We start from the raw sequence: 27414 nt of genomic DNA on the forward strand, positions 1-27414 counted from the left end.
GTTTTTATTAGACTCTTCAAAGCCAACGCTTCATTTTATGGATACGTAAGTGACACGTTGAGTTGTTGACTCGTTTCTTACATATGGAATTGTAAATGCTTTGACATTCGGTGATTGATATGTCTATATGCAGGTTCTGGGAGATGATAGAAAACCCTTTATATCCTGTGAAGTTGGTTTTTACTAGCGTTCCAGCAGATGGGTGAGTAAATTACCTGTACCTTGTTACACTGTCCATGAAATTGTTCTGTTACTGTTCTTGGCTGGGTTTAAGTTTTCAATGTTAATTCCTTGAGCATTTGATGTTGATTTCTTAGACTTTTGAAAATAAGCATATTTAGAAATTACGTAGAAAGATGTACTATAAATTACAGCTTATTATAGTTAAAGCCTCTAAAAAATGCATTGACAATCTTAGCCAAAGAAAAATATATTCGACTAACCATATAGTAGTATAATGGCTTTCTTTTGGGGCTAAACGAGTGTTCTTTTAATAAATTTTGTTAAACATATAAACAAACTGCTCTTGTTCATTAGAAGAATTTTGTATCTGCTTTCAAGGCATGACTATATATTATGACTCTTCTTCTATGTCCTCTTTATGTTATATTTTAGATTTGCCTTTTTTGCTCGTTTATGGTGAACTTACTGCCTTATGATATTTACATTATACTGGTGATGCGGCAATGGACCTGTTTGTGATTAAGTTGTTACATTTGCAAATTTGCAGCACAAACATTGTAGAGAGGATTGAGAAAACATTCCAACTCAGTAGAGCCAGAAGATACTTACTGGCAAAACAGGAATACGATCTTCAGGTTGTTGGTTGAGTAATTACTTGAATTCAAATAGTTGCTATGTATTCATGATCTTCTTTCGTAACATTTTCAGGCTTGGTGCATGCTTCTGAACGACAAGGTACAATTTAGGATGCAGTGGCCTCAGAATGCTGATTTGCAGGTCAACGGTATGCACTATTCTGTCTTGCTCAAGTAAAGTATTTTTTTTTTCCTGTAATTTGTCGTATAACTCACAGCTTCTAGTAAAATTGTCTTTGACTTTTCATTTGGACCCTTTTCAGCTTAAATGTATCTTTGTTATCTTTTATTCTTGTTTGTCTTCCTCCGAGAACTACAATCCATAAACATGAGAGAAAACTGGTTCCCCTTTAATTTTTGTTAGAAAGTTTTCTGCCAGTTCAGTAACTTCAATTATTTCTGAAACAACAGGGTTTCCAGTGCACTGCATAGATAGACCTAGCTCACAATTGTTGGGTGCAAACAGCCGAGATGATGGTGCAATAGTGAGTATTCAGTTGCGAAAACCCTACCGTCTTCAACTTTTTGGGAGGGGCAGATTAGTTGTTCATATATGTGTTGTTCGTGTTTTGCCAACGCAAATCTGTGTGATTATACTTTGATGTAATTTTATTTCATGTTTGGTACTTGCCATATCTTGGTTTTCTTATTAAGATATATATGAAACTGCCTTTGATTTCGTCAATGTTTTTCTCAAGTCTATTTCTTACTTTTTTGACAGATCACAAGATGCTTCAGAGACGGAATGAACAAGATTTTATTAACAGGATGCGACGCTCGTGTCTTTTGCTTAGGGGTTAGACTTGTAAAGCGACGTACTATCCAACAGGTAGTCAAATCTCTCTATTGCACTTCTTTTTGAAATGGAAAACTCTCTAATTCACTAGGTAACTTATTTGTTTCAAAAGTAATCTCATATTAAGTATTTCAGAGAAGTTTGGAATTTTATTTTGGAACAATTTATTGTGTATATGATTACTTTTTCTCGTCATTTTCCCTATTTTATGGCATTTCCATTAGCTACATACTGTGCTTCTATGAGTTGTGTACTATATCTACCCCAGATAAGCAGTGTCTGACGTTATGACTAGTCTGCCGTGTTTTGTTTGTCGGACATGTTTTTAGTTATGTTTTGAGTTCGATTGAGATAGTTTGATTGCTACTTTGATTCTTGAGCATAGTCCACAGGTGTGTTCCAGAAAATGTTTCCAATTTTTTCATGTTTGGTTGGTCAAAATATTTTGAAAGATATGTTCTAGGAAAACAAGTTTCTTAAAAATGAGAAAAATGATTTCCCTAGTAGAAGTAAGGAAAACAAGTTCCATAAGTGTCATTCCACATTGGTTGTGTCATCCCCACCCTTCAACACACCTCGTTTTCACCCTATCTCCGCAACCTCCATCCGCACCACCCCACCCCCCTACCACCACACACCACCTCGTGTTGTATTTGTTTAGGTTATATACAAATACTTTTAGAATAATATTTTACTTAAACACATAAATTTAAGTAAGAAACTCACTTATTTTCCTAGAAAACATTTTTCATGGAAAGCATTTTCCTTTTGTGTTACTTGTGTCTAATGGCTTTACATCTAGGTTGACTAATTAATAATGGACATGTACAAGTTATTGAGTCTGTTATGGTGTCTGAATAGCCTTATATTTTCTATCTAGATTCTAAACATGATACCTAAGGAGCCTGATGGTGAGATATTTGAAGATGCTCTTGCTCGTGTTCGTCGTTGTGTTGGTGGTCGGACAGCAACTGAAAATGCTGACAGCGACGATTGTGACCTCGAAGCTGTGGTTGCTGATTTTGTTCCTGTCAATCTTTGATGCCCTGTAAGCAAATGCGCAAGTTGTTAAATAGCCTCTTTGTGGCACAGCGCGCTAACTGCAGTATATGATTTTCTCGTTTGGCATCTATGCATTTATAGCTGAGTGGTTCAAGAATGAAAATTGCCGGAAGATTTAAGCCTTGTATACATATGGGCTGCTTTGATCTTCAAGTCTTTGTTGAAATGAATCAAAGGTCGAGGAAGGCAAGCATCTGATATCCTTTTCTATCAGCTTAATTCAGATAAAAAATTATGTCTGATATATTTAGTAACAAATGTTGTTCATTTCATGTAGTGGCAATGCCCCATCTGTCTCAAGAACTACTCTCTGGATCATGTCATTATAGATCCATATTTCAATCGGATCACTTCTCAGGTTTGGGTTGTTATTGCTTGTGATCACAATGTTTCAACCTTGTTATTCTCATTTATTATTCACGTCTCATATATTTATAACTTGCTACTAGGGATGGCAAAATTAGCCCATGAAAATATGATCTGCTCAACCTGTAATGACCCGCTCATTTATTAGCTCAACCCATTTTGACTCATCCAATTCAGTCCATCTAAAATCTGGGCTGATATGTAGCGTAGGTTGACCCATGAGAAACTGTCAATATTTTTAAAAAGACTTCTTGTTTGTTTGATGTGTCATTTAGCTATAATGAAGAGAACAAAAAATTATTAGGTACTTGAACAAATTATAACTTACTAAGAATTGGACGAGTTGGGTTATGGTTCGTTTTTTTAGCACATTTCAGCCCATGTAACTTTTGGGCGAGTCATAAAATAATCCTTTGACCCACCCAAATTCAGTCTGCCTGCCCATTTGACACCCCTACTTGTGATCTTAACCATCTTAGCCCCCTTATGAGTTTATATACACGGACAATATAAATATTTTGTATGTAATTTAATTTGTTAGTTGTATTATCTTGGGTTACCAATTCCGCCAATTATGGGCAGTTACATTTTAAGTGATCTTCATAGTGAAAAAAGCTTCACATTTTTATTTATGGAGTATTTCTTTTTTGGCTTTGGTGGTACAGCTGCAAACTTGTGGAGAATTGGTTACAGAAATTGAAGTGAAACCTAATGGTTCTTGGCGTGCAAAGACAAAAGGGGATCTGGGACAGTGGCACTTACCTGATGGGACTCTTATTTTATCTCAGGATATAGTGTGAAATAAAATAAAAACTTGGAGTTCCTTAAAATACATACTACTATACTTTCGCAAAGAATATCCACAGATTATTTAGCAACACTAGAATGTGAATTAGTAAGTCTTTATATCGGTGAACTTGGAGGATATTTTTATTGGACTAAACTTTTCTTCTATAGAATATATTTTGTTATTTATATTTTTTAATATATTCAATTTTCTTTGAAAAGTTTCTATTTCTAGTAGGTTCTACTGAGTTGTTTGCTTAATATGATGCTTTTATTTTGTGAGGTTCTAGAGGTCAGTTAAATGGTATTTAGCATATTTTGTTTAGCAAGTCTTTCCATGATTTTAGTATCATTTTTTTGTTCTGCTCGTCAAGTAAATAGGGACTTTAGAAAAAATTTGGCGCCAAAAAAGGAGGAAACAAGAAAACAGGAGGAATAATTGCTTCCAAGAAATGATCCAAATCAACAAAAAGGACTCTAAATATTTTAAAAAAAAATAGTATCATTCTTTTGTTCTGCTCGTCAAGTAAACAGGGACTTTAGAGATATTTTGGCGCCAAAAAACGAGGAAACAAGAAAACAGGAGGAATAATTGCTCCCCAAGAAATGATCCAAATCAACAAAAAGGACTCTAAATATTAAAAAAAAAAAAAAAAAAAAAAATTGAAAGGTAAGCACACCAACGTCTTTGCCTCTTTGGTCAATATTGTCCATCTCTTAGATCTTTTATACACCCTTACATAAAGGTATTTAACAAAATCATTAGAGAACTATCCTATCTTTACTATATTTTGTTTAATTAATTAGTAGATGACTCTTATAGTAACCAAAGACGATATTCTTTTTGAGTATCAAATTAATCTAGCTACTATAGAGAAGATTTGGTGCGTGTGCCCTCCCTAAGTCTTCAATTAATTAAAAGTCCTTCAGGAGAGAAACATAACTAAAAACAACACAACAGATCTAACTCATGTTTGTAAGCGATTAAGACTATAATGTACACATTCTCTTTATTTCGTTCTAATTTATGGTTATTAAGAACTATTACCATAACAAACATGATTGGAATTGTTATTTAACAAATTTGTAAGTGTTAAAAAAAATAAGCTGCGCATTAAATCCACTATTCACCAGATTAAGCGTTAGACATGTCTCTTAACAGAGGCGCAGATGCACAGCATCACAATGAGGGTTTACCTAAAAATATGACATTATGGTCTAAATGCATTACGCCCGATTAACTGATCAGAACTTGTCAACTACTATCATTTAAGTCTAGCTAAACGTTCAATAGTTCACAGGAAGTACATGTTTATTTACAGACATAAGCTGCACAAATAGGAAACCAATTTGATTAGAACAAGACTGCCCCATTTACCACCCCTAAACCCCAGGTTTTTTTCCCCTTCCCTAACCTTCTCTCCCTATATCCTCTATTTAATACGAACACGCTAATTCAAATGAAGCAAATCTGAAAACTATGTCACTGCCCTCAATAGCTGGTGCAAAAAGTGGTTGTCTTGTAAGAACAACAAAAAATTGTATTAAGGCATCAACTCTGGATTAATCACGTCTCCTCAACCTTGGGGATTTCAGCCAAAGCATCTTCCGCTCTCACTTTCTGGGGAACAAAATCTGCATAAATAGTATCATAGGCAAAGAATGAATCAGCGGAAAAGAGAAGAAAACTTTCTATTGGAGCCAAATCATTGGTTATTGGGGAAACTGTAACTGATACCTGAAAGAAAGTCAAATCTGGGTCTTTTGGAAACAACTGAAGCTGAAACAACCAAAAACATGTCCAAGTCACTAAGAATGCAAATAAAGTGGTTTCTCATAAACAAATCGGTCATACTTGTAACTACAGCCCGAATCAAGTTTAATAAATAACTTGATACAGCATGCTTCATAGATTATATCTGAGCTATGCTCCTTGTATTTCTCTCCTTAAATTGACACACCAATCGGAATTCCAAAGCATTACATCTTTTTCTTGAGAAATCAGAATTCCAGAAAACACTATAAACAGAGTTTAAGTAATCAGAAATCAGTTTTACTTCCTGTAGCAGTAACATCCAACAACATACCTAGTATAATCCCACCAGGTGGGGTGTAACCTGATGATATCCTTTGGATAACCTGATAGTATTGTACATTATTTACATTGACAGGGTATAAAACTTAAAATCGTAATGACAAACCTATTACCAGACAAACAGTGTTCCAATCACAATCTAGGTCTAACTTGACCACATCGAACTGAATTGCAAAACAAATCAAAAGGTAATAGGAAGTTAGGACCAGTGTAAGACAACAAAATTGCAAATTCAGGATCGTTATATCCCTAATCCTACCTTTTTGTCCCTTTTTTTTATTTTTATTTTTTGGTTAATAACCTTTTGATGAGTTTTTTTATTAGTTGTTAATAACCTTTTTGTCCATTTTAAATTTTCTTCCTCTAAGGTTTTCATTTAAATTTGTTGCACATTACTGGTAGCAATTTGAGAAATGACATTTGAACTCAACACGAGCAACTCTAAAATAAGTGGGTTCTTTTCTCTCCTTTTTTTTTTTTTAATGACGTGGGAACCCGCAGCCGCTACCCTTTGGGTGCGCACAAGGTAAGCCCAGCTCCTGTGCAATAGCTCGCAAACTACACAGGAGAGATAACCCGTACTAGGCAAGCCCAATACGACGAGCTCGACCCAAAAGGCAAATCCCCTGCTGTTGTAGGCAGGAGGTTTCGAACCTGAGACCTCCATTATGAAAGCCCCATGCTCAACCAACTGAGCCACCCTTGCGGATTTCTTTTCTCTCCTTTTTCTTTTTCGGTTTTCCCTTTTTTCTTTTTTGATTTGGAGTGGGTTAACCCATACATAGTGGTAGAGACAGGTCTTGAGTGGAATCAAAACCATGCACCTATTTGAATTAACATAATAACAATAATGTCTCGATCCCAAACTAGCTGGGGCCAACTATATAATCTATATCTATTCAGATCCATGTATTGAGACAAAATAAATACTGTTGAAACCAAAGAATAATTGAAAATGGTGTAGAAAATGTGGTTGCGGCAACAAGGTTTCATTGATATGGTGAAAGTCTGGTGGCAGAACTACAATATTAGAGGCAGCACTGATTCATCCTAATTCAGCAATTGAGGAATCTCAGAAAAGACATTTCAAACTGGAACAGGGATGTCTATGGTAAGCTAGAAGCCAGAAGGAACAAGGCCCTAGAGGAGCTTGCATCTCTAGAAAGGCTCACTGAAACACCACAGGCTGAAAAACAGAAACTGTGAAATTAATTTAGCGCATTCTATTTTCCCAAAAAAAAAAAAGAGAGAGAGAGAGAGAGAGAAGAAGAACAGATTTAGAAGAGATAGCCAAGGCTGAAGAAACTACATGGAAGCAAAAGTCAAGGTGTCAATGGCTAAAAGAGGGGGACAGGGACACTAGATATTTCCAGTCAATAGCAAACTCACACAAAAAACTCAACAATATTAACCAGCTGAAAGTGGACAATGAGATTATTGATGATAAGGTACAGATCAAAGAGAAGATACTGCAATTTTACCAGAACCTATACATTGGAAGTCCAAGATGGAGCCAATTTTCTGGAGTTAGCTAGTCATAAAGGATGGAGATATTAGAGTCCTTTTGTAGAAGTGCAAGCAGTTATTTAATCATGTGCCTCGGACAGGGCCCCTGGCCCAGATTGTTTCGCTATGGCTTTTCCTCAAAAGTCATGGAATTTTATTAAACCAGAGGTAATGGGGACACTCAATCACTTTCATCAACAGGGTCATCTGGTGAAGTCATGCAATGCCTCCTTCTTTGCCTTGATCCCTAAAAACAAGGGGGCAATACAGCTCAGGGACTACAGAGCAATCATCGTGATTGGCAGTGTTTACAAGATGGTGGACAGGTTACTTGCAGATAGATTAAAGGTCATTAGCAAAACTGTTCTCTAACTTCTAGAATGCCGTTGTTAAAAGCAGACAGATCACAGATGCAGTTCTAATAGCTAATGAGGCCCTAGACTGGCAACTGAAATCAGCTGAGTCTGGAATTATGCGCAAGCTTGACATAGAGAAGGCCTTTGACCAAATGAGATGGTGTTATCTAATGTCCTTTTGAGGAAGATGGCCTTTGCAACCAAATGGGTGAGATGGATCAGATTCTTTTGCAGTTATTCTTCAACCGCCAAAGTAAGCTATGTTAATGATACCTTAGGAATTTGCATCGCTCTACCTCTTTCTGAGAATAAATTGTTTACATGTTAGCTGCAAGAGGCACTTCTTTTCACAAGCAACTACAAACAACTTTAGATGGAACAAAGTTCCACTACAGCTTTTATTCTCGATGATTGTTCACTATTATGACGATACTATTGAACCAATTATTTACTAGTCTGGTCATCTTTTAGTATTTCCATCAAAATATGGGAACTCAAGTTGTTTCAACACCTTTAGTCTAACATGTTTAACGTCAAGAGAGTAAAGAACATTGTGCAGAATATTCTTAAGGAGTATGTCACAAGTAAAAATCCTACGAACTAGGAAACTGTCCTAAGTCATGAAACTAAAAAATCCTATATCAGGAGTTCTTGTATTCTTAACCAAGTCCAATAACAGTTTTCCATTTCATTTCTCTTTTGTCAAATACGTTTCAAGTAAAATCATGTTATCCATTTATGATAAACCAAGCAGGTTGGGTAGATTCAACACGCAAAGCAACAAATACAACACGACTAAAGAATTGCATATCAAATATTCGGATCAGAAAATACACATAAACCATCCGTCCAGGAAATAGAATCATATCACAAAGGATTCTTTAATCTATCAGCAAAATTTGAAGTCACCTACTATCTAGTGTGTCACTTTTGCCTCTTTAAGATTATCAAAACATATATCTTTTACCAAAAAAGTTTAGCCCGTGTGATATAGCTTCTAAAAATAGATACCAGACATTCACTTTTTTTAGAACGTGATGTTTTTCATACTTGGTTTTTTAAGTCTTCAGCAGTGTAATTGAGTAAGAATGTTTAAGATACTTTTAATCATTGAGTGCTTGGTAATAAATTTAATCTAAACATATCTACTACTGAATTTATTAGATAGATAGATTTCAAAACTATTATTAGCTTTTAGTTACTACGCGGAAAAAAAGTTCAACAAGTCAAATCAATTTTCAAGAAAATGTAAAGATGATTTGTTTTAACCAAATTAACTTTATAAAAATGCATTTACTATTAACTTAGATTTTATATTATATTATACTATATATAAGCATGGGATGAAGGTGGTTTTGTCGTCCACCTCCAACTCATGTAAAAAAAAAACGTGGACCCCATATTAAAAGATCAAGCACTATCCATGTAATTCTCAAAGTATCCCCCGTTAAGTCAATAATGGTGATTAATTTTTCAAAAGTAGTTCTGAATATATTATTATCAAGCTTCATTTTTTAAAAGTAACTATTACAACTGATTACATTTTGTAGTTCCATGGGTAATATCTTACCTCACCAACTGTAATTCTATAATCAAATTAATTGAATATTGTTACAACTAATAAAATAAATTACTCGGATGTTTATTACAGTACTGTTTAATATCCTAAAAAGAAACTAAGATGGGTATTACATTTTCAAAAGGCATTTTCCAATATCTTAAGTTTCTAATTATATACGGAGCACCATAATAGACAAAATAATTTATTAGTACATACTTATGATAGGTTAAGTGAAAAAAAAGGATAGAAATCTTATACCGCATCTATGCCCATGTTATATGACACAATATACATAATCACCATATGTATAAAAAGTTTCACGTTTTAGCCTAGGGGAATGGTAGTTCAAATGACGTTTCCGTATTTAGAAGTAGTTAAAAAATCAATAAGTTTTGAAATTCTAGTTCAAATTTGATTAACGCGTAGTTTAAAAAGTGTCAATTAGCCTTTTTCTTAAATAAAGTCATATAAACTGAAACAAAGAAATAACATCATGGCACAAATTATTGAGCTAGTGCTCTCAAAATTTCTATCTTTATATACGTGACTTTCAAGAAATGTTGTAGAATATATCAATTCTTTTTATAATTGCATAAAATAAAATTATAAATATATGTTGAATAAAATTATAAATATATGTTGGGCCCGTGCTGGCACGGGCTCTAGTATCTAGTCTTAATAAATAAGCTAGTGATTTAGTATTTTCTTCATTACTTCTTGTTGTCTTTTTGTTTTACTTTTTATAGATAAAAATAAATATAGTAGCTAACTATTTTGTTTTTGTTGCTAAAAATAGTTAACTACTATATTTATTTTTATCTTTGAAAAGTGAAACAAAAAGGCATTATCTTTTGTCCTCAACCATACTGGGGAAGAATGATCAAAGCAAAATACGGGGAAGAAAACAAGTCGATCACCAAGGAGGTGCACACTCCTTATGGTGCCAGTCTGTGGAGATCCATCAGAGTTCTTTGGCCTTTCTTGCGGAATCATTCCACCATTAAGGTAAGTAATGGTCACAAGACTTCTTTTTGGTAGGACAAATGGTTGGGAAACACTACACTACAACAACAACAACATACCCAGTGAAATCCACAATGTGGGGTCTGGGGAAGGTAAAGTGAACGCAGACCTTACCCCTACCTTGGAAGGTAAGGAGGCTGTTTCCAAAAGACCCTCGGCTCAAGAGAAAACATGACAAAAAAGGTCAGATAAGACAAGCAATTCAAAGCAGTATGGAATGAAAATAACGAAAGCGAAAAGCCATGATAAAGCAGACTAAAAAAGGAGCAATACCCACCACAGATAAATAAGATAATTAAAGTACAAGAAACAACAGGTAGTAGCACAAATCAGAGGACAAGAAACTAAGAGCAAAACTATGACTACTAGTACAATACAAAAGGATAAGCGGGACTACCTACTAACCTTCTAACCTAATATGAGTCCTCCATTAGGAATTATTTCCTGACATTCATGGGCTGGCAGTAAGCCAACACAAGAAAGTAGCTGAGATGTGGGACACTCATGGATGGAACCTTCAGTTCAGGAGAAACTTCAATGACTGGGAAATCAACACATTGACAGAGTTCTTTAGGCTAATAGAAGAGTTTAAAGGCACACAAGAAGGAGCAGATAAATTGTGGTGAATTGTGGTGGGAAGAAGACAGCAAAGGCATTTACAAAGTGAGCACATCATACAAATTTCTGAACCAGAGTAACCAGCAGGTGCAACTTTGGCCTTGGAAGCACATTTGGAAAGTGAAGGTACCATTCAAAGTTGCATGTTTCACATGGCGGTTGGCAAGGAAGCAATACTGACTCAAGAAAACCTAAAAATGTGAAAGTTTTACTTGTGTGGTGAAAAGGATGAGACAGTCAGTCATCTATTTTTACATTGTAGGATCACAATGCAGCTTTGGAGGATCTTTGTGAATCTTAGGGGCATTGTTTGGGTAATGCCAAATAGGATTACTAATCTACTCCATAGTTGGGAAGAGGCAGGAATAGGAGCCTCAGACAGTGCAACCTATGCATTGTTTCACTCAATAAATACCAATGTTACATTTTCAAAAAAATAAAAAAGGAGGACAAAAAGAAACAAGTACTGACGGTGACAGCTAAAAACTGTCTGGCCGGAAAAAAATTGACTGAGGCGCTGACGTCATGCCGAAAGAAGCATGGGCTGGGCAGTCGGGTTACTTTGGGTGGGCATCAAAGTAAATGGGCATGCTCGGGTAAATATTTTGCCTTTGATGAGCAATTATGCACGAAAACTACACAAACTGCCCATCAAAAACAAACTAATTACTTGTTTTTGCCCATATGGACTTTATTTACCTGTAATACCCAGCAGCCCAAAATATTTACCAGTATGCCCATACCAAATATCCCTTTTCCCTTCCCACTATGTCAGTCGTCAGTCTAATCTAGCTATTTTTGTCCGTAGCTGTCAAGTCTTAGATGTGTCCTTAATTAGCTCTAAAGTGTCGTACTTGTTTGCTTGTTTCTTTTTATCCTTCTTTTCTTCAATTCTTTTTTTGGTTACTTTAACTTCTTTTTATTATTTTTTGATCCTTTTGTCCTTAATCAACTGTAAAGTCATGGTAGCCATACTTATTTTCTTGTTTCTTTTTGTCATTCTTTTCTTTAATTTCTGTTTTCTATATTTGGTTAGTTTAACTTCTCTTTATTATACCAAGAAAGGAAGAAAGAAATTAAAGAAAAGAAGGACAAAAGGAAACAAGTACTTGATTGAAGCACAGACGCCACGCCGAAAGAAGCATGGGCTGGCCAGTCAGGTACTTTGGATGGGCATCAAAGTAAATGGACATGCTTGGGTAAATAGTTTGCCTTTGATGGGCAATTATGTAGTTTTTCCTATTATTTATGAGGAAAACATACCAGAGCAACCAAATGTTGTATTAGGTCATACTGATTCCTATATGGAGATTAAATCTCCTCAAATCCCTCTTGTTTAAAAAAAAAAAAAAAAAATCTCCACAAATCCCAAATCAAACATTGTATAAGCTTATGCTGATTTATGTGGAGATTATATCTCCTAAAATCCAAACCAAATGGCCCCTTGGTTTATAACAAACACAAACTCCGGAGGGAGGTCTCTAAAAATTTTCCGTAAATTAATGCTAAATAATTAGACTGAAAAATAATCAAGTCAACCTCATAGACCAAACTAAGCCATACAATTTGAGACAAGATAAATTGTAACACATGACAAGCATGAAGCGAGAAAGAATATGATATGCAAGCTCAACTTATTTTCATTTATAAGAAATGCAATGATAAGCATCAAAAGGCTTCAAAGGTGGCAAATTACTTGGAATGACGAAAATGGAAAATCAATGAAGACAGAGTGCGTTGAAATAACAGGAAGTCATTAATGAATAAATTTAGTAATGCTACGCATAAAAGCACAAGCACTAAGTGAATCAAAAATATATATATACTAATCTAAAAGTAGGAACTCCCAAATTGAAAACTTAAATTACTCAAATGTTCATCAAAAGTTGAACCACTATTTTACCCTTCACTTAAATATTGACCCTATATATTATTGTACATAAATGTAAATACACATTCTAATAAATGGAATTTTAGATATAAATAGTGTGTACTCCCACACCTCTAATCAAATTGTTTGAATTATCAATTTTAATTTTTAGATGTGCATCAAATGCTGCAATAAAGATGAATTAAAGAAAAATCAGCAAATTAGATCTCTCTTAACCGTTAGAAAACGTGAGGAAATAGGAGTGTAAAGGTTTGACCTGAAACTCTTAGCCAAACACTATTAAACTTGGTTGACATGCCAATTTGTATTTAGTATATATGTGGTTAGTTTTTTTCTTCACTTTTCATTACGATTTACCACCCACAAAAGATGGATAATATTGTGGGGCAGGAGTCTTTTTCTTTATTAAGTTAGTTAAATCAGATCAACATTTTTCATTTTCAAAAACTTGCAAAAAGAAAATTCAATTTTTATTTTATAACTCAAAGTCTCAAACACATTTGTTGAATATTATTTATGTGATCTTTTAAAAGTTTGTTGTCACTGAAATGGCATACACGCGTGCTCAGACACTAGTCATGAAAAATGTAACATCAAAAAGTCTAGCTATTACACCAGGAACTCAGGTTCAACTAGCTTTATAAGTGATGGTTCGAGAGATACTCACACAAATGGTTGTATCCAACATAATTGTTGCGATCCAGAAAAGAACAAGCATAAGCTTCCCTGCAAAATACTTCAAGAAATTTCTCCTGCATGAAGCAACCAAAAATCTGTTAAGAAATTGTAAATATGTATGGCAGGTTAACATGCAGAGGAAGCTAATACTACTGCTACTACAGCTCCTGTTACAGAATTAGTAACTTCCACAACCATTCAAATTAATCAACTCAAAAGCAAATCCTTTATCCTTTTTCTTTTCTTCTTTTCCTTCGTTTTCCTTATAAGACAACCCAAGAGAAATAGGCTGAGAGCACAAATACAAATAGGTAGCTTACTACTCCTAAAACCCTGAGCTTAGGCTTGATCTTAATCTAAAGTCCATTTCAAACCAAAACCCCATAACAAAAGAAGAACAAGATGCTGGAAGAGGAAAGGGAGAATCACTAACATATGAACAAAAGAAAATTTCAGTGAAACAACCAAGGCTACTGAAAATAAGAGAGAAATGAGGAAATAACAATGAAACCACAAAAAAATGCTACTACAATTTCAAAGCAAAGAATCTACACCTCATTACTCAACAAAGGCAATTCCAAAATGTTTTCTGCTTATAAAATAAAATGAAGTAAAGAGAAAATGAAATAAATCTGGATGGCAATAATTAACTATTTTGGAGCAAATACATTACCTGAGAAAAGCAACATGGACACAATAAAAATATATTTCAGGAAGCATCAACTACAACAGGGCCTTTGATGCTTTCTAGTCCAGAAAAGACACTAGATTCACATTTTCCAAATACATGAAGCATTTACCCAATTCAACAGACTTAGAAACAAGGGTTTCCATATTCCACCAGTCTTACTCCTCAATGCATTAGACATGAATACTTCGCCAACATAATTAGATACTAAAAGGAGTATTTAGGCCAGCTAAGAATATGGTACTTCTAAGGATCATCTTTAGCTTAAGGATATGAATAATATTCACAGATATGTTATGTATTCTAAGGATCATCTTTAGCTTAAGGATGTGAATAATATTCACAGATATGTTACATATTACTACTTGTGGCTTCACTAGGTCCTAGTTATATTTGTGATACTATCCTGTAAAAAAGGAGAGTTCCATTTGTGATTATTAGACCAAATCGTGTGTCTTTAGCAGCGTAGCCCAAATTTCGCACTGGTAAGTGGCTTTTGTAATCTCGTATAATTCAATTAAGCTAGGCCTCAACCTCAAATTAGTTGAGATCGGCTTCATGAATCCTATGGATAAATTTTGTTTTATAATTCTATTCAATTTCACTTGATTCTAATGTTGAATAAAGGGCAAATTAGGAGTTCTCTAGAACTAGAGGTTCTTTAAACCACACACTTATCCGTAATACGGGCATCAATCTCTGACGTGATAAAGGGGCTCCTTATAAAAACAAAATGTATTGCAAGTGTAAGACAACTAAGCCTTAATCCCAACTAAGTGGTATCACCTATATGAATTTCTTTCATTGTGTCTATTCTTAGCCAAGTCAATATATATTCCAAGATATTGTAGGTCTACTTCGTCTCTGTTATCTCCTTCAGTCATCATATTATCACACCTACGAGTCGGTGCATATACAGTCTTATGTAAGACATGGTTTTTTTTTTTTATTGTAAGGCATGGTTAAAACTATCTAGGTTAAGTTCTCTCATTTTATCCTCTATTTCTGTTTTTTGCACCCTCTGTTGGATATTATCCCTCTAATTTTGTGTATTCTACATAACATTCATCTTAATATCAACATTTCTACACCATTCATCAAGCGAATATGTTGGTCTTTGACGACCCATGATTCGATTGCTATAACATTTCTTATCTTCCCATTACATAGTACACTCATACTACTTTTCATTCCATCCACTTTCTTTTAATTTTGTGTAATATCTCCATCTATTATGTCATTCTCCTGTAAAATTTAACTTATATATCTAAAGGTCAGCATTTAGACTAAATCATCTTGTCTAATTACTTGAGATTTTGGGTGATATCATATATGTCGTATCAGTAACTCTTTTATAATATCAGTGTACATACTACTGAAAGTACACTTTTGGTGTATTTTCTTTGTTGATAATAGATATGTTAACTGTTCAAAAAAATAAAATAAAAATATCAGTGTACATAAGACAATGAAAACAATATGCACAGTATCAAATATAAACAATTGAATAAGGACTATAGAGCCATACCGTAGCTTTGTTAATAACAAAGGTTGCTTCGTTCGACATCCTAATATCAGGATTTTCATCCTTTATCATACGATGGATCCGATTATGGGGAAATTGATAAAGAGTACTCTCACTCTTCTCATCTTCCTCCTCCTCTTCATCATCATCCTCCCTTTTCTTCTTTGCCTTTAATTTCTTCTCCTCGTTTTTTTTGGGGGTACCATTGGTCCTTGCTTCATTTTTCACCTTCCCATTATTTGTTTTGCCCTCCTTTTTCATCTTCCCCTTTGTAGCTGGACTTGCAACTCCATTACTATTTGACTTTTTCACTAGCTTTTCTTCAGCCTCTTTATCTCCTTCCTTCTTATTTTGTGTCTTGTTCATCTTTTTCTCTTCTTTTTTCAACGGACTCGAAACACCATTGCTCTTAGCCTTTTTTGCTGATTTTCCTCCTTCTTCTTCCCTTTTCTTCTTCTTGTTGTTCTCATCCTTCTCATTTTCACCTCCATTACTAGAACCACCATTTTGATTCTTATTCTGTGTCTTCTTCATGTTTTTCTCTTCTTTTTTCAATGGACTCAAAACACCATTGCTTTTCGCCTTTTTTGTTGATTCTCCTCCTCCTCCTTCTTCTACTCTTTTCTTCTTCTTCTTCTTGTTCTCATCTTTCTCATTTTCACCTCCATTGCTTTTCGCCTTTTTTGCTACTTTTCTTTCTCCATCTGCTTCCTTCCTCTCATCCTTCTTCTTATTATTCTTTTCATTTTTGCCTCCACGACTAGAATCTCCATTGTTCTTCGCCGTTTTACCTGTTTTTTCCTTCTTACCAAACACTGTTTTCCCGGAATCTGCAGCTCCAAACAAAATATTGGATTAAAGTTTCCATTTTTCAGTTAAAATTTACGAAAAAATCAGTAGAAAAGCAACAAAAAAAAAAAAATCAAAATCACTAAATGCAGAAAAAAGCAATGAAACTCTCCATTGTTCTTTACCTTTTTCATTCTTCTCCTTCATAATTTTCTCCTTTTTGCTGCTTTTCGCAGCGACATTTTCAACCTCCTCTCCATTTTTGATCTTCTTCTTTCTCATATACGTTTTTAGGTTTTCACTCTCACTACTATCCACTGTTTTCTTCGCCTTTTTCGCTTCGGTTTCGTCTCCTTTCTTCCCCTTCCTCCTATAAACCTTCTTCTCTACTTCCACCGCTTTTTCTTCTTCTTCTTCTTCATCAGTATCGCTTACATACTCCTTGTCAACATTCCGCACGACGTCGTTTTCTTCGTCCGTATCGCTTACATACTTGTGTACGGCGTCGGCGCTTTGTGATTCGGTACTGGATGATGATACGACGAAGATCTCCCGTTCGTCTCCGTCGTGGTTGCTTGGATTCCCTTTGCTCTTCTTCGGCATTTCTAGAAGCTTCTTAGTGTGCGGTTAAATTAGCGCCGCCGTTTGTAACGGATGCGCGCGGCGGAGAAGGGCAAAACTAGTTGCTGATTCGATTTTTGCAGAGGCGTTATAATAAGGGCTTTTTTTGTCGGGGTGGTGAAACTTGCACGCGTGGCTTTTTGATTCGGTAGTGGGCCTGCTACCTATGTGGAAACATGGAAAATATTTAATAGACTGTGTTTATGATACATAACTATAGTTTTAAAAAATTACGAAATGTAACTATATTTTGAGTTTTGTCCACACGCGCCTTGATACATTATGCGTGTATACAATTCTTTCTCGCGTTTTCAGCCGATATTGTTGGTACCACCTAATAGGGTTGACACGTGTCTGATTCAACTCTTCCGTTCATACAGTTGATACTTTTTCCGATGCAGTTCTTCCGCCAGCAATTGTAGCTATATTTCATAAATACGCAAATTATAGCTACGTTATGTATTATAATATTGTAAGCTCTAAAATATAGCTATTTATGAAATTTTCTCATTAAAAATAAGTCACCCCTTAAAAATTAATCAAAATTTAATTATTTTTCTTGCAAAAGTAATGTTCCACAAAAAATATACATTCAACTTAAAAAAGCTAGAACTCTAGTTCTGCGTCTTTTCGACACTTTTTTGGATTTTCAACTTCTACAAGTTAAACTCAAGCATATTAATTAGGATTCATTTTGATATGCGGGATGAGATAAATAAGTATATTTCATATTCTATATGAAAATAGCCAAACCCATTATTTTAGTAAACTGGTATGTGCTTAGCGTGATTACAAAATTTTTTAGTGACGAACGATTTTTTTTTCTATTCTTGACCATCAAATAATAAAGATTTTTTTTTTTTTTTGCAACAACTAAAAATACATTTAAATTCACTCAAAACAAATAACTTAAAATATAAATTTATAATTTCAGCTCAAAAATATTTTATAAAACTTATATCAAAAAATGTAGCGATAATTTAAACCATAAGGTAATCTTATGAATATAAAGGACCATAACATCCCAATAAAAAAATTCTTTTACATCAGAAATATTTTCCCTAAAAGAAAATTCAAAAATTTCCTCTTATTTTGTCATGTAGAAATATTAAATTTCACTATATATTTGATTTAGGTGAAATTACTTTCGTTATTATTATATATCCTTTTGTACATGTATATGTGTAGGTAAATATATTATTATACACGATTGTATTGTTTTAAAGTATAGTTGTCTTCAAAATATTTCCTCAAAATAAAAGAATATATTAAAGGCAAAATAAAAGATAACAAAATAAGGAAAGTGTATTGCGCGGTACTCATAAATTCCATATATTAAGTGAACGCACAAGCATCAAGCCCAAAAAAAAAACACGAGCTTAAAGTTTGGCCTCAAATCAAATCAACGTGGATGATGGAATCAAGATGGGGAAATTCTGTAAAATTTGTTTTCTTCCCTTTCTTATTTCTCCTCTCTTTCCCCATTCCGTTTTCATTTGTTGTTCAGGCCATTTTCATTCACTTCTCACTATACCCTCTTTAAATTGCCACCGACATATCAATAAAATCCACAGTTTAGTCCAAAATTTATGCAAAATTCGTACAATTCTTCCTCTTTCTTTTTATAATTTTTTTACCATCTAAATACTTTCATAATCATCTTATAAATTCATCACATATAGTGAAATGTTACGGAGGAAAAAAGAGAAGAGGAGAATAGAAAAATAGAAAAAAACGTTCCGTGAATTTTAAATACACTCTCTTTCGCTATCTTATCAAACTCATCTCTAGCTTTCTCACCGGACTTTTATTTCATCCTCCTACTCATCAATTAACGTTGACACAACAAGGTGTGAAGATGGCTTCCAAAAAACAGTGGTGGATCCTTGCAAGGGATTCTTTTCCTATCTTCTTGCTAATTTTGAAGGTGCAGACTCAAAAAAAAAGTGAGACAGAGATCTCATATGTATAAACTATAAAGCTAGAAACAAAGCTGGTTTTGAAGCGGAAAAGGATGATTGGTTGAAATCAAAATGATACTGGAATAATATTTATAGGTTTGACGTTTGGGTGCAATAATATTTACGTTATTAAATTGTTGAAGTAATGGAATTTTATTGTAAAGGGAACGTGGTATAGAAAAAGAAGTAAGTGAGTGATACTCATAAGGAGAGTCGAAAGGCTTTGATACAGATATAGCGTGGGTGAAAAAGATAATAATGGAGTAATAATGAATGACATAAAGGTGAATTTAATTTTTGAGTAATAATGATCAATGACATAAAGGTGTAATTAATTATTTTTTACAGTTTTTTTGGACATCAAATAAGGGAAAAATGAAAAAAAAATGAGAAAAAAGATAAAGAGGAATGGAGATCATAAAGAGGTGTCACATTACCTTGTCTATGCCTAGCTTTATATTATATATAAATTCCATAGGATTGTTCATTATCTGATTATCCCACCAATAATCACACATTTTATCTCATGGTATTGCTATCCATCCCGCATACCAAACGAGTATATTATCCATTGTCATTCTCTTTAGGCTTTGGTTGCAAAGCCTAAACTTCGGCTAAAATCCTGATAATTTCGATTGGCGATTATAAATAGGAATCAGCAAAGGCGGACCTACCCCTAGAGTAGGGGGGTCGTGTGCCATGGTAACCTCGAAAAAAGTATGTATATATGTGTATATATATAAACTAGTTATGAAAGGCCCGGGCCCAAACTCAAAATATAAAAATATAATCTTTTATTAAATAAGTATAACTTGCTATTTCTTCTGTCCCAATTTATGTGATACACATTTCTTTTTAATTTGTACCAAAAAGAATTATACATTTCTATATTTAGAAATAATGTAGCTTAAAACTTCCTCTTTTACCCTTAATATAATGATTTACAACCACACAAATATCTATGACTTGTTTTAGCCACAAGCTTCAAAAGTTTTTCTCTTCTTTCTTAAACCTCGTGCCTAATCAAACTATATCACATAAATTGAGACGGAGGGAGTGCATTTTTCTACTAGATAACTTATTTAATGTATTTGCAGGTTAATGATATCTTATTAATAAGTTTTATAATTATTAAAGTTTCTTCATCACACAATTAGATGATTTTTAACGAAAACTTTATTTATGAGGAAGAGAGTTATGTAGAAAAATTAGCAAATCTCAAAGGGACACAAGTGATTCGATATCCTAAACTAAGATGATAAAGTAGGATAATTACAACTTGCAAAAATCATAAATCGAAAAATATTTTCATATTTTTGTGAATTTGTGAGCGTGTAATTTTATTTATAGATAAAAACAAATCTGTTTTGATTTTATTAAATTATGCACTCATTATTTTGTGTTAAGGGTTTATACGGGTTAAATGCGATTTTTAACCTTAGTTTTAGATTAAATCATTTTTAAAATTATAACTGAAAATCATTTTAGTACAATTTTTTTAAACACATGAGCTCGGTAAAGTATAAATATAATGTAACAGAAATGCCTGCATGTAAGTAAACAAATTTTCAGAAATTCACAAATTCAATAATGCAAGTATAAAGTAAAAGAAATGCCTACATGTAAGAATCTACAACCGACGAACCAATAATAGGAGGAAAAAAAAGTTGGAGGATAATAAGCAACAAATGAAAAAGGAAAAACGAGAGAGCGACAAGAAACACGAATATCTAGCGAAAAAATGATTATTTTTTAGGGTAAAATATAAGATCAATAGAAGAAAGTGAAAGAAGAAATAAGGTAAGTGTTCGACGGCTTTTAAAAAGTAGATCATAAGAACAAAAATAAAGTTGACGTAGGGATCTAGTAGCTCAGTTGGTTGACTACTTGAACTTTCACATTATTGGTGAGGGTTTTAATCACATGTTGTAATCCCCTCCCGCATTTCCCCTTCCCTTACCTCTATATAATAATTTTATTTTATTTTTTAAAAAAGAAGTAAATTTGACTTTAAAAAAAAAAAAAATTAGACCTAAAAGTAATTAATTGAAAAATTCAACATTAATTTGAAAATTTTTGTGAGGATTACAAAAGCCCTTGGTTCTCCCTTATATACAGTAGTAATATGAGGTATATATATTCTGATTGACACCCTCATTCACAAGGGTTGGTAGCTTCACTGGTTGATACAGGGTGTACAAATTTAGTATGCAAACTTGGGTTCGACTCCACTCCGACTGCACAAATATTGTTTCCCGACATTTTTGTAACCACAGACCAATAATGCCTCCACTACTCTCAAATCCTGAATTCGCCTCTAGGTTTTCATACCCTAATTATAAAATTTATTGTTCCAGATTGATGTTTATCTTTCATTATTATTGTCGGTCAGTGTTGGTAAATATTACATGTAAATAATATCTTCTTAATGTAAATGACGAAGAGATTTCCAAAGACACCTCATTAAATGGCGTCTCGCTGATCAAAGCTTTTAGTAGCTATGCTATGTATAGATAATATATTTAATTTATCCATCTGCAATCATCCACTGTTATCATCCTTCTTAATCACTTAACAATACAATACGCAGTCTCATGCTCCCTTAATTAGACAATATTATGATTCCATCTACGATTCAATGTTAATGTGTGCGTGTTGATTTTGCGGGGGTGGGCGGGGGGTGGGGGGTGGGGGTGGGGTGGGGTTGTGAGAGAGAGAGCGCAAATGAGCAAAATGACAACTTCCAAGTTCCAAGCTGCAAAGTGCATACAGAGTTCAAACGGTGCACCTCTTTTCTGGTTTCATCACTACTTAATAGTGTCATGGTAACTGTCTAAGTGAGATGTTCCAGTCTCAGCATCTTTAACAAGGGAAGAATATATATATACATACAAATCTGGTATCCAGCAGATTCGACCACAAATGAAAGCTTTAAGTACCTAAATCCACCCCGTCAAACCATATTTCTCAGCAACGTTGTACATTACGAGCTTGTCCCAAGCATGACCAAATAGACGCTCTCCTCCAATGGAGAAGGTAAGAGCCCAAGATGAGAGGATAACAGCAAACACCGTGAAACCAATTGCTGACCTGACAACATCTGCAAATCATAGATTTCAAAAACTCACTATTAGAAAAAGTTTTCGCAGCCCAAGTTAAAACGATAATTCATAACAGTTAACACCTTGCTCACCTAACATCTATAAATCAAACATTCTAAAACCTCAATGATAGACCCTGTAATATGCCCAGTAAACTAAAATAGAGATACTTATATAAAAGAGTTATTGGAGTCGCCCAAGCATGCGATAAACCTTAATTCCTATATATGTACTTTCTATAAAGTAGTATGACTTGCCAGAAAGTCCTTGACCATTATTAACTGTTAAAACTAGGACTTCTACTGGAATTCCCGGTAAAAAATGCTCACCTTCCCAACAGCACCGGACACTTATGGCAAACTTTGCAAACCGAATAAGAGAGAGAGAGAGAGAGAGTGAGTGAGAATTGGATAGAAAATGAGACAAGGAGAAAGTATTTTTTTTAAAGTCAGAGTGAACAAGGGAAAAGCTCATAGGATTTAGCCATGAAGACGACCAAGACCAACTGAACAATAACAGTTCCTCCAGAATGTAACCTCAATATTCAATTCCACTTGAAATGAGCCTTCACTGTGACTAGAGATGGCGAAAGAATAAGGTTCTTTCCTTGATAGGGGGTTATGTTACGCCAAACGAGCAGCCATATGGTCTCTTCTAGAGTTGTTAAAGCACCATCTGAATTATATACGGAAGTGCTTTTGCACACAGGATGCAAACCTCCATTGAACTTTGTTCATTATATGCATAAGTACATAGCTTGATTGATGAAGTGACTATTTCTCTGTGTTCAATGACAGGACTCGAATCATTATTATATGGGCTCAGGGGCATCTAAAAATGAAATAGCCAGTCGAGGTGGGATTGGCAAAAACGGTGCTTCATTTTCAATATTTTACTATTTAGTTGGGTTTTCAATAGTAAGAGTAACTATACATTACTGTCAAATAGCCATTTTCATCCACAAATTAGCGCCTTTAGAGATAAAAGTCCTATTAATTGCATTCAATACCTATAGATATTAATTGCATTCAACACCTATACAATCTATCATCCATCTAAAGTTAAAGAAGGGCTACCACATATGCGTTTAGACCAAGGGGAGTTAATAGTTGTTGAAATACACCTATGCACAATTGAGTTAACAAAAGGGACATGACACACTTCTGTGAAAACTTTATACTTTATTCTTTCGAGTATCTTGCCACCATTGTGTCCCCTTAGATAAGCGCATTCCATTCCTTATTTGTACTTACTAAGGGTGGCAAAATCAGCCCATGAAAGCATGACCCGCCCAACCCGTTCAAGTTAGCTCAGCCCATTTCAACCCATAAAAAGTTGGGCTGATATGTAGCCCAGATTGACCCATGAGAAATCTTATCAAAATATTTACAAAAAGTTATTTTTTTATTTGATCTGTTATTTATAGCCATAATAAAGAAAGAATAGTTTTGTTACTAAAAAAATTACAAAAGAACAAACACGAAAATTAAAACTTGGTAAGAATTGGACGGTTGGGTTATGACGTGCTTTTTAGCTTCATTTCAGCCCAACCCGTTTTAGCCCAAGTAACTTTTGGGCGGGTTATTTATTAACTCAGCCCAATATGACCCGCCCAAATTCAGCCCAACCCGCCCATTTGACACCTCTAGAACTACTTACATTGGGGGTAAGTTGTTCACATGGCATATCCACCACCTGTAGTAGTGGAAGAAGCAAGAAGAATATTCTTTCCACCTCCGACACAGTTAACTCTTAGGATCAAAAGCAGAAGAGAAGCACTAAACATTGGACCGACAACAAGGTACATGTCATCTTCTTTTCCTTTTGGTAAGAGTGGTCCGGGGCCAGCTTGCGAAAGTAACTACATATCTTACTGTCTCATTCCTCTAAGCTACATGGAATTTGAACACTTAGGATTCTCAATGTTATTCTCAGTACCGTAAGCCAAGCAACCAATATTTAAAGTACTGCAAAGAAGGTTCCCTTGTTTCATATAAGAGAATGCATCCCCTTTAGAGATTATTTTTGATAATCACTTAACTCTTTGAAGTATAACAAGCTTCTTTCCTCATGTATCCCAAAAGAATAAAACAGTCTGTCAACTATTTTTCACGCGCACTTAACCCCAAAAAATATTTTTTGATGGATTAAGTGTACCTTTTGTTCATAATACCAGCACAAAGAGAATGCAGGGGAAGTTACAACCAAAATGATGCATTCATTACAAGTTGTGTAATGAGAGCTAATAAAGTAACTTAACCCCCAAAAGATAGTTATTTTCTAAATGCATTTCCATCCAATATTTCTCAAGCATGCTAGTTTCTAATTTTAAATAATCTCAAAAAAGTGATTATATTTTATAGCAATGTTTAGTATACACTCTTAAATTATGCCCCAGTTACCAGTATTTTACTTCTCAAACTTGTGCTCTAAAATCTGGCTAACCACCCTAGGAAAATGCTTCATCATCCAACTAAATCTAATTCATTTTCCATGTACAGATAACCATCGTACGAGAATAGTAGGGTATATAACATCTGGAAAATGTTTCATTATCCAACTAAACATAATGCATATACAGCTGTAGAAAGTCTCTACATTTAAACAAAGAAGTCACAACTCTAAAACACGGATGGCATTTGGTTTATATTTCTTGAATATCAAGTGTTTTTTGGCCATCACTCTTAACATTAGCTTCGTTAGCAAGAAATTGATTTTAAGTATCTAGTGATTCGAAATTCCAGGTTTCATGAATAGTATTCTAGCCCTGAAAAAACATAAGACCCGATATCAGCAATCCTGCCCCCAGACTTCAAAAGTTGTGAACTTCTCACCTTCTGTAATTGTTCAACAAGTTTCCTAAAACTATTGAGCAAGAGGCGTTTACCCTAGTTTTGACCATCTAAGCATCTACTTCCATAATAATGCAATTCAACAAGTACCACACCAACCTAACGCTATCACATATACCCACACTAACTAAATGGGGAAACTAGCCAAACTATTTCACAGTAACAATTACCCTTCATGAGTTCATTTTCTCGGATGATATTAATCCAGATGAGAACTAGGTGAAAAATTTCACGAAACTTGCAACGACACAAAAATAGAAACAAGAATTAACAGAACATGACAAGATTCAAATTGTGATCTAAATGGACAAATATGGTAAGGTTTATCTTCACTATCTCATGGCTGATCCACACAACTGTCGGTTCTAGCTTATCAAACACAAAACAAATAGGACGAGTTTCACTTCAGTAACTTAATGCCGAAGCTGACCAAATCACATATCCCCCCAAACCCCCAAACACAAAAGCAAACAGTACACACTTATCAAAACTTCTGTCCAAAGTAATTTGGCACTATTTACTTGGAGAGTCAAACAATGTTTTTCTAACTACATTGTTTTAAATATCTTTAAAAACTTTTGTTTACGTGTGAATTTTGAATTTAATGTAACATTTAAGAAATCATGTCCCTGTTTCACACAGTTAGATGAGTTCGCCCTTATACTCGGAACCCCTTCATTCTTTTACAACTTGTTTGATGATCATTACAAATCGTTTCATAATGTATGCTATTGTATACTATTGTACTGTATTGGTTTGATAAATGTAATATTTGGTTAGATTGTATCACTTCTCATCACTACATAACGCCACACATCAGCAATCTGAAGGATAAACCTACAATATTATATAGACAAGTAGGGTACAAGGTAAAGTTATTATAAAAGGTAGGGTAAACAATAAGATGCCATTATTTAATAATAAGCAAAGGCAAAATGAGAAAAAAGTAAGGTAACAACCGGACCACACAAAATCGGTCGTTACATAACTAGGATTGAACGATAAGATACAAGAAAATTTAAATAACAATCAAAACAAACATTATATTTAAAGCAACAATACAATAGGTAGCAACCATCCGAACAGGCTGTTACGAACAAGACAAGTGTAACTCACGAACTAAGTATGGAATAAAATATTTTCCAGTTTTTCCATGTTCGGTTGGTCAAAATGTTACGGAAAACATTTTCCTTAGGAAAATGAAACAAGTTCCATAATTGACATTCCAAGTTGTTGTCTCCGCCACACACACCCAACTCCCCCAATCCCCACCCCTTGACCATCACACCCCCCGCAACCCACGAACACCCACTCCCCACCTCATCCCAACCCCATAATATTTTGTTAAATTACATATAAATGCTTTTAAGATAACACAATTTTTTTTTTGCTTACTTAACAAACACTAGAAAAGTAAGGAACTCACTTATTTAGACCATATATTTCAAAAGCCTTTCTTTCTTTATTAAACTCGGTGTTCAGTCAAACACCATCACATATATTGGGACAAAGGGTGTAATAATTACGCAATGGATCTCAATTATCTAGAGTTATTTACCAAAAGTATAATAAAGGGACTTACATTGACGGAGTTCGGGGTGATAATATGAAGTAGAACTCCTTAGAACAGGCCAAAAGTAGAAGCAATTAACAGCCCAAAGCCAAGGGAGAAGTAAGAACCCAAACTTAAAGAACCTACGCGCGTGATCAACTGAATCCTGTTCCGTTAAACCTAACGCTCCGTCAACCGTCGGCCAGTCAACTCTTAACGGATTCCGGTGACTCACGGAGGAGGAAGGGGCGTTGGCGGACGGAGCCGCCTCCATATTCTGATCAGAAAAAAGTTAGTTAAGTTCTCCGATCTGAAGTACAGTATAGTGATCGATTGGATTTTTGGTAGATATGGAGTAGTCTTAAAGAGCTTTAGAGAAAATGACAAAAATGGTTCCTTATGTTTGAGGTAGGTCTTAAATAGTCCCTTAAATATGCATTAGCCCAGGTCTTTAAAAAACAGTCTTTCTACCTTTCAACGTAAGGGGTCTGCGTACACTTTATCCTTCTGATTCTCTGACCCCACATTATGAGATTTTACTGGCTATCTTTTTGTTGTTAAGTATGCATTTAACAGTTTTGATCTTTTATGTTTGCCAAAAATTAACACTTTAAGGGCTCGTTTGGTTGGGAAACAACTTATTCCGGGATTAGTTATTGCACCCTGAAGGTGGGATAAAATAATGCTACAATCCCGGAATACCTAATCCCGGGATTAGTTATTCCGGATTTTTATTCCAATCAAACATAGGATAAGGAGGCACTAAAAT

The 27414-nt window shown here is 34.5% G+C and overlaps 2 protein-coding genes across 3 annotated transcripts; both read right to left on the bottom strand.

Moving 5' to 3' along the window:
* Positions 1-5065: 5065 nt before the first annotated feature.
* LOC132605960 (uncharacterized) lies at positions 5066-17352 on the bottom strand. Of its 2 annotated transcripts, XR_009569517.1 has the most exons (6): positions 16744-17352; positions 15773-16599; positions 13546-13630; positions 10775-10910; positions 5567-5608; positions 5066-5463 (listed from the first exon to the last, which is right to left on the bottom strand). XR_009569517.1 is itself a non-coding variant. In XM_060319245.1 (5 exons), the coding sequence occupies exons 1-5, from the start codon at positions 17159-17161 to the stop codon at positions 5396-5398; spliced, it is 1440 nt and encodes a 479-aa protein (XP_060175228.1). In that variant the 5' UTR covers positions 17162-17348; the 3' UTR covers positions 5066-5395. The 2 variants fall into 2 exon arrangements, 1 of the variants encoding a protein (XP_060175228.1); XM_060319245.1 differs by lacking the exon at positions 10775-10910 and having other exon boundaries at positions 16744-17348.
* Positions 17353-21865: 4513 nt separating this feature from the next.
* On the bottom strand, positions 21866-27040 carry LOC132605961 (probable gamma-secretase subunit PEN-2). The gene is made up of 2 exons (XM_060319246.1): positions 26676-27040; positions 21866-22240 (listed from the first exon to the last, which is right to left on the bottom strand). The coding sequence occupies exons 1-2, from the start codon at positions 26917-26919 to the stop codon at positions 22080-22082; spliced, it is 405 nt and encodes a 134-aa protein (XP_060175229.1). The 5' UTR covers positions 26920-27040; the 3' UTR covers positions 21866-22079.
* Between the last annotated feature and the right edge of the window lie 374 nt (positions 27041-27414).

Source organism: Lycium barbarum, chromosome 8, assembly GCF_019175385.1.
Source record: "Lycium barbarum isolate Lr01 chromosome 8, ASM1917538v2, whole genome shotgun sequence".
Lineage (NCBI taxonomy): Eukaryota > Viridiplantae > Streptophyta > Magnoliopsida > Solanales > Solanaceae > Lycium > Lycium barbarum.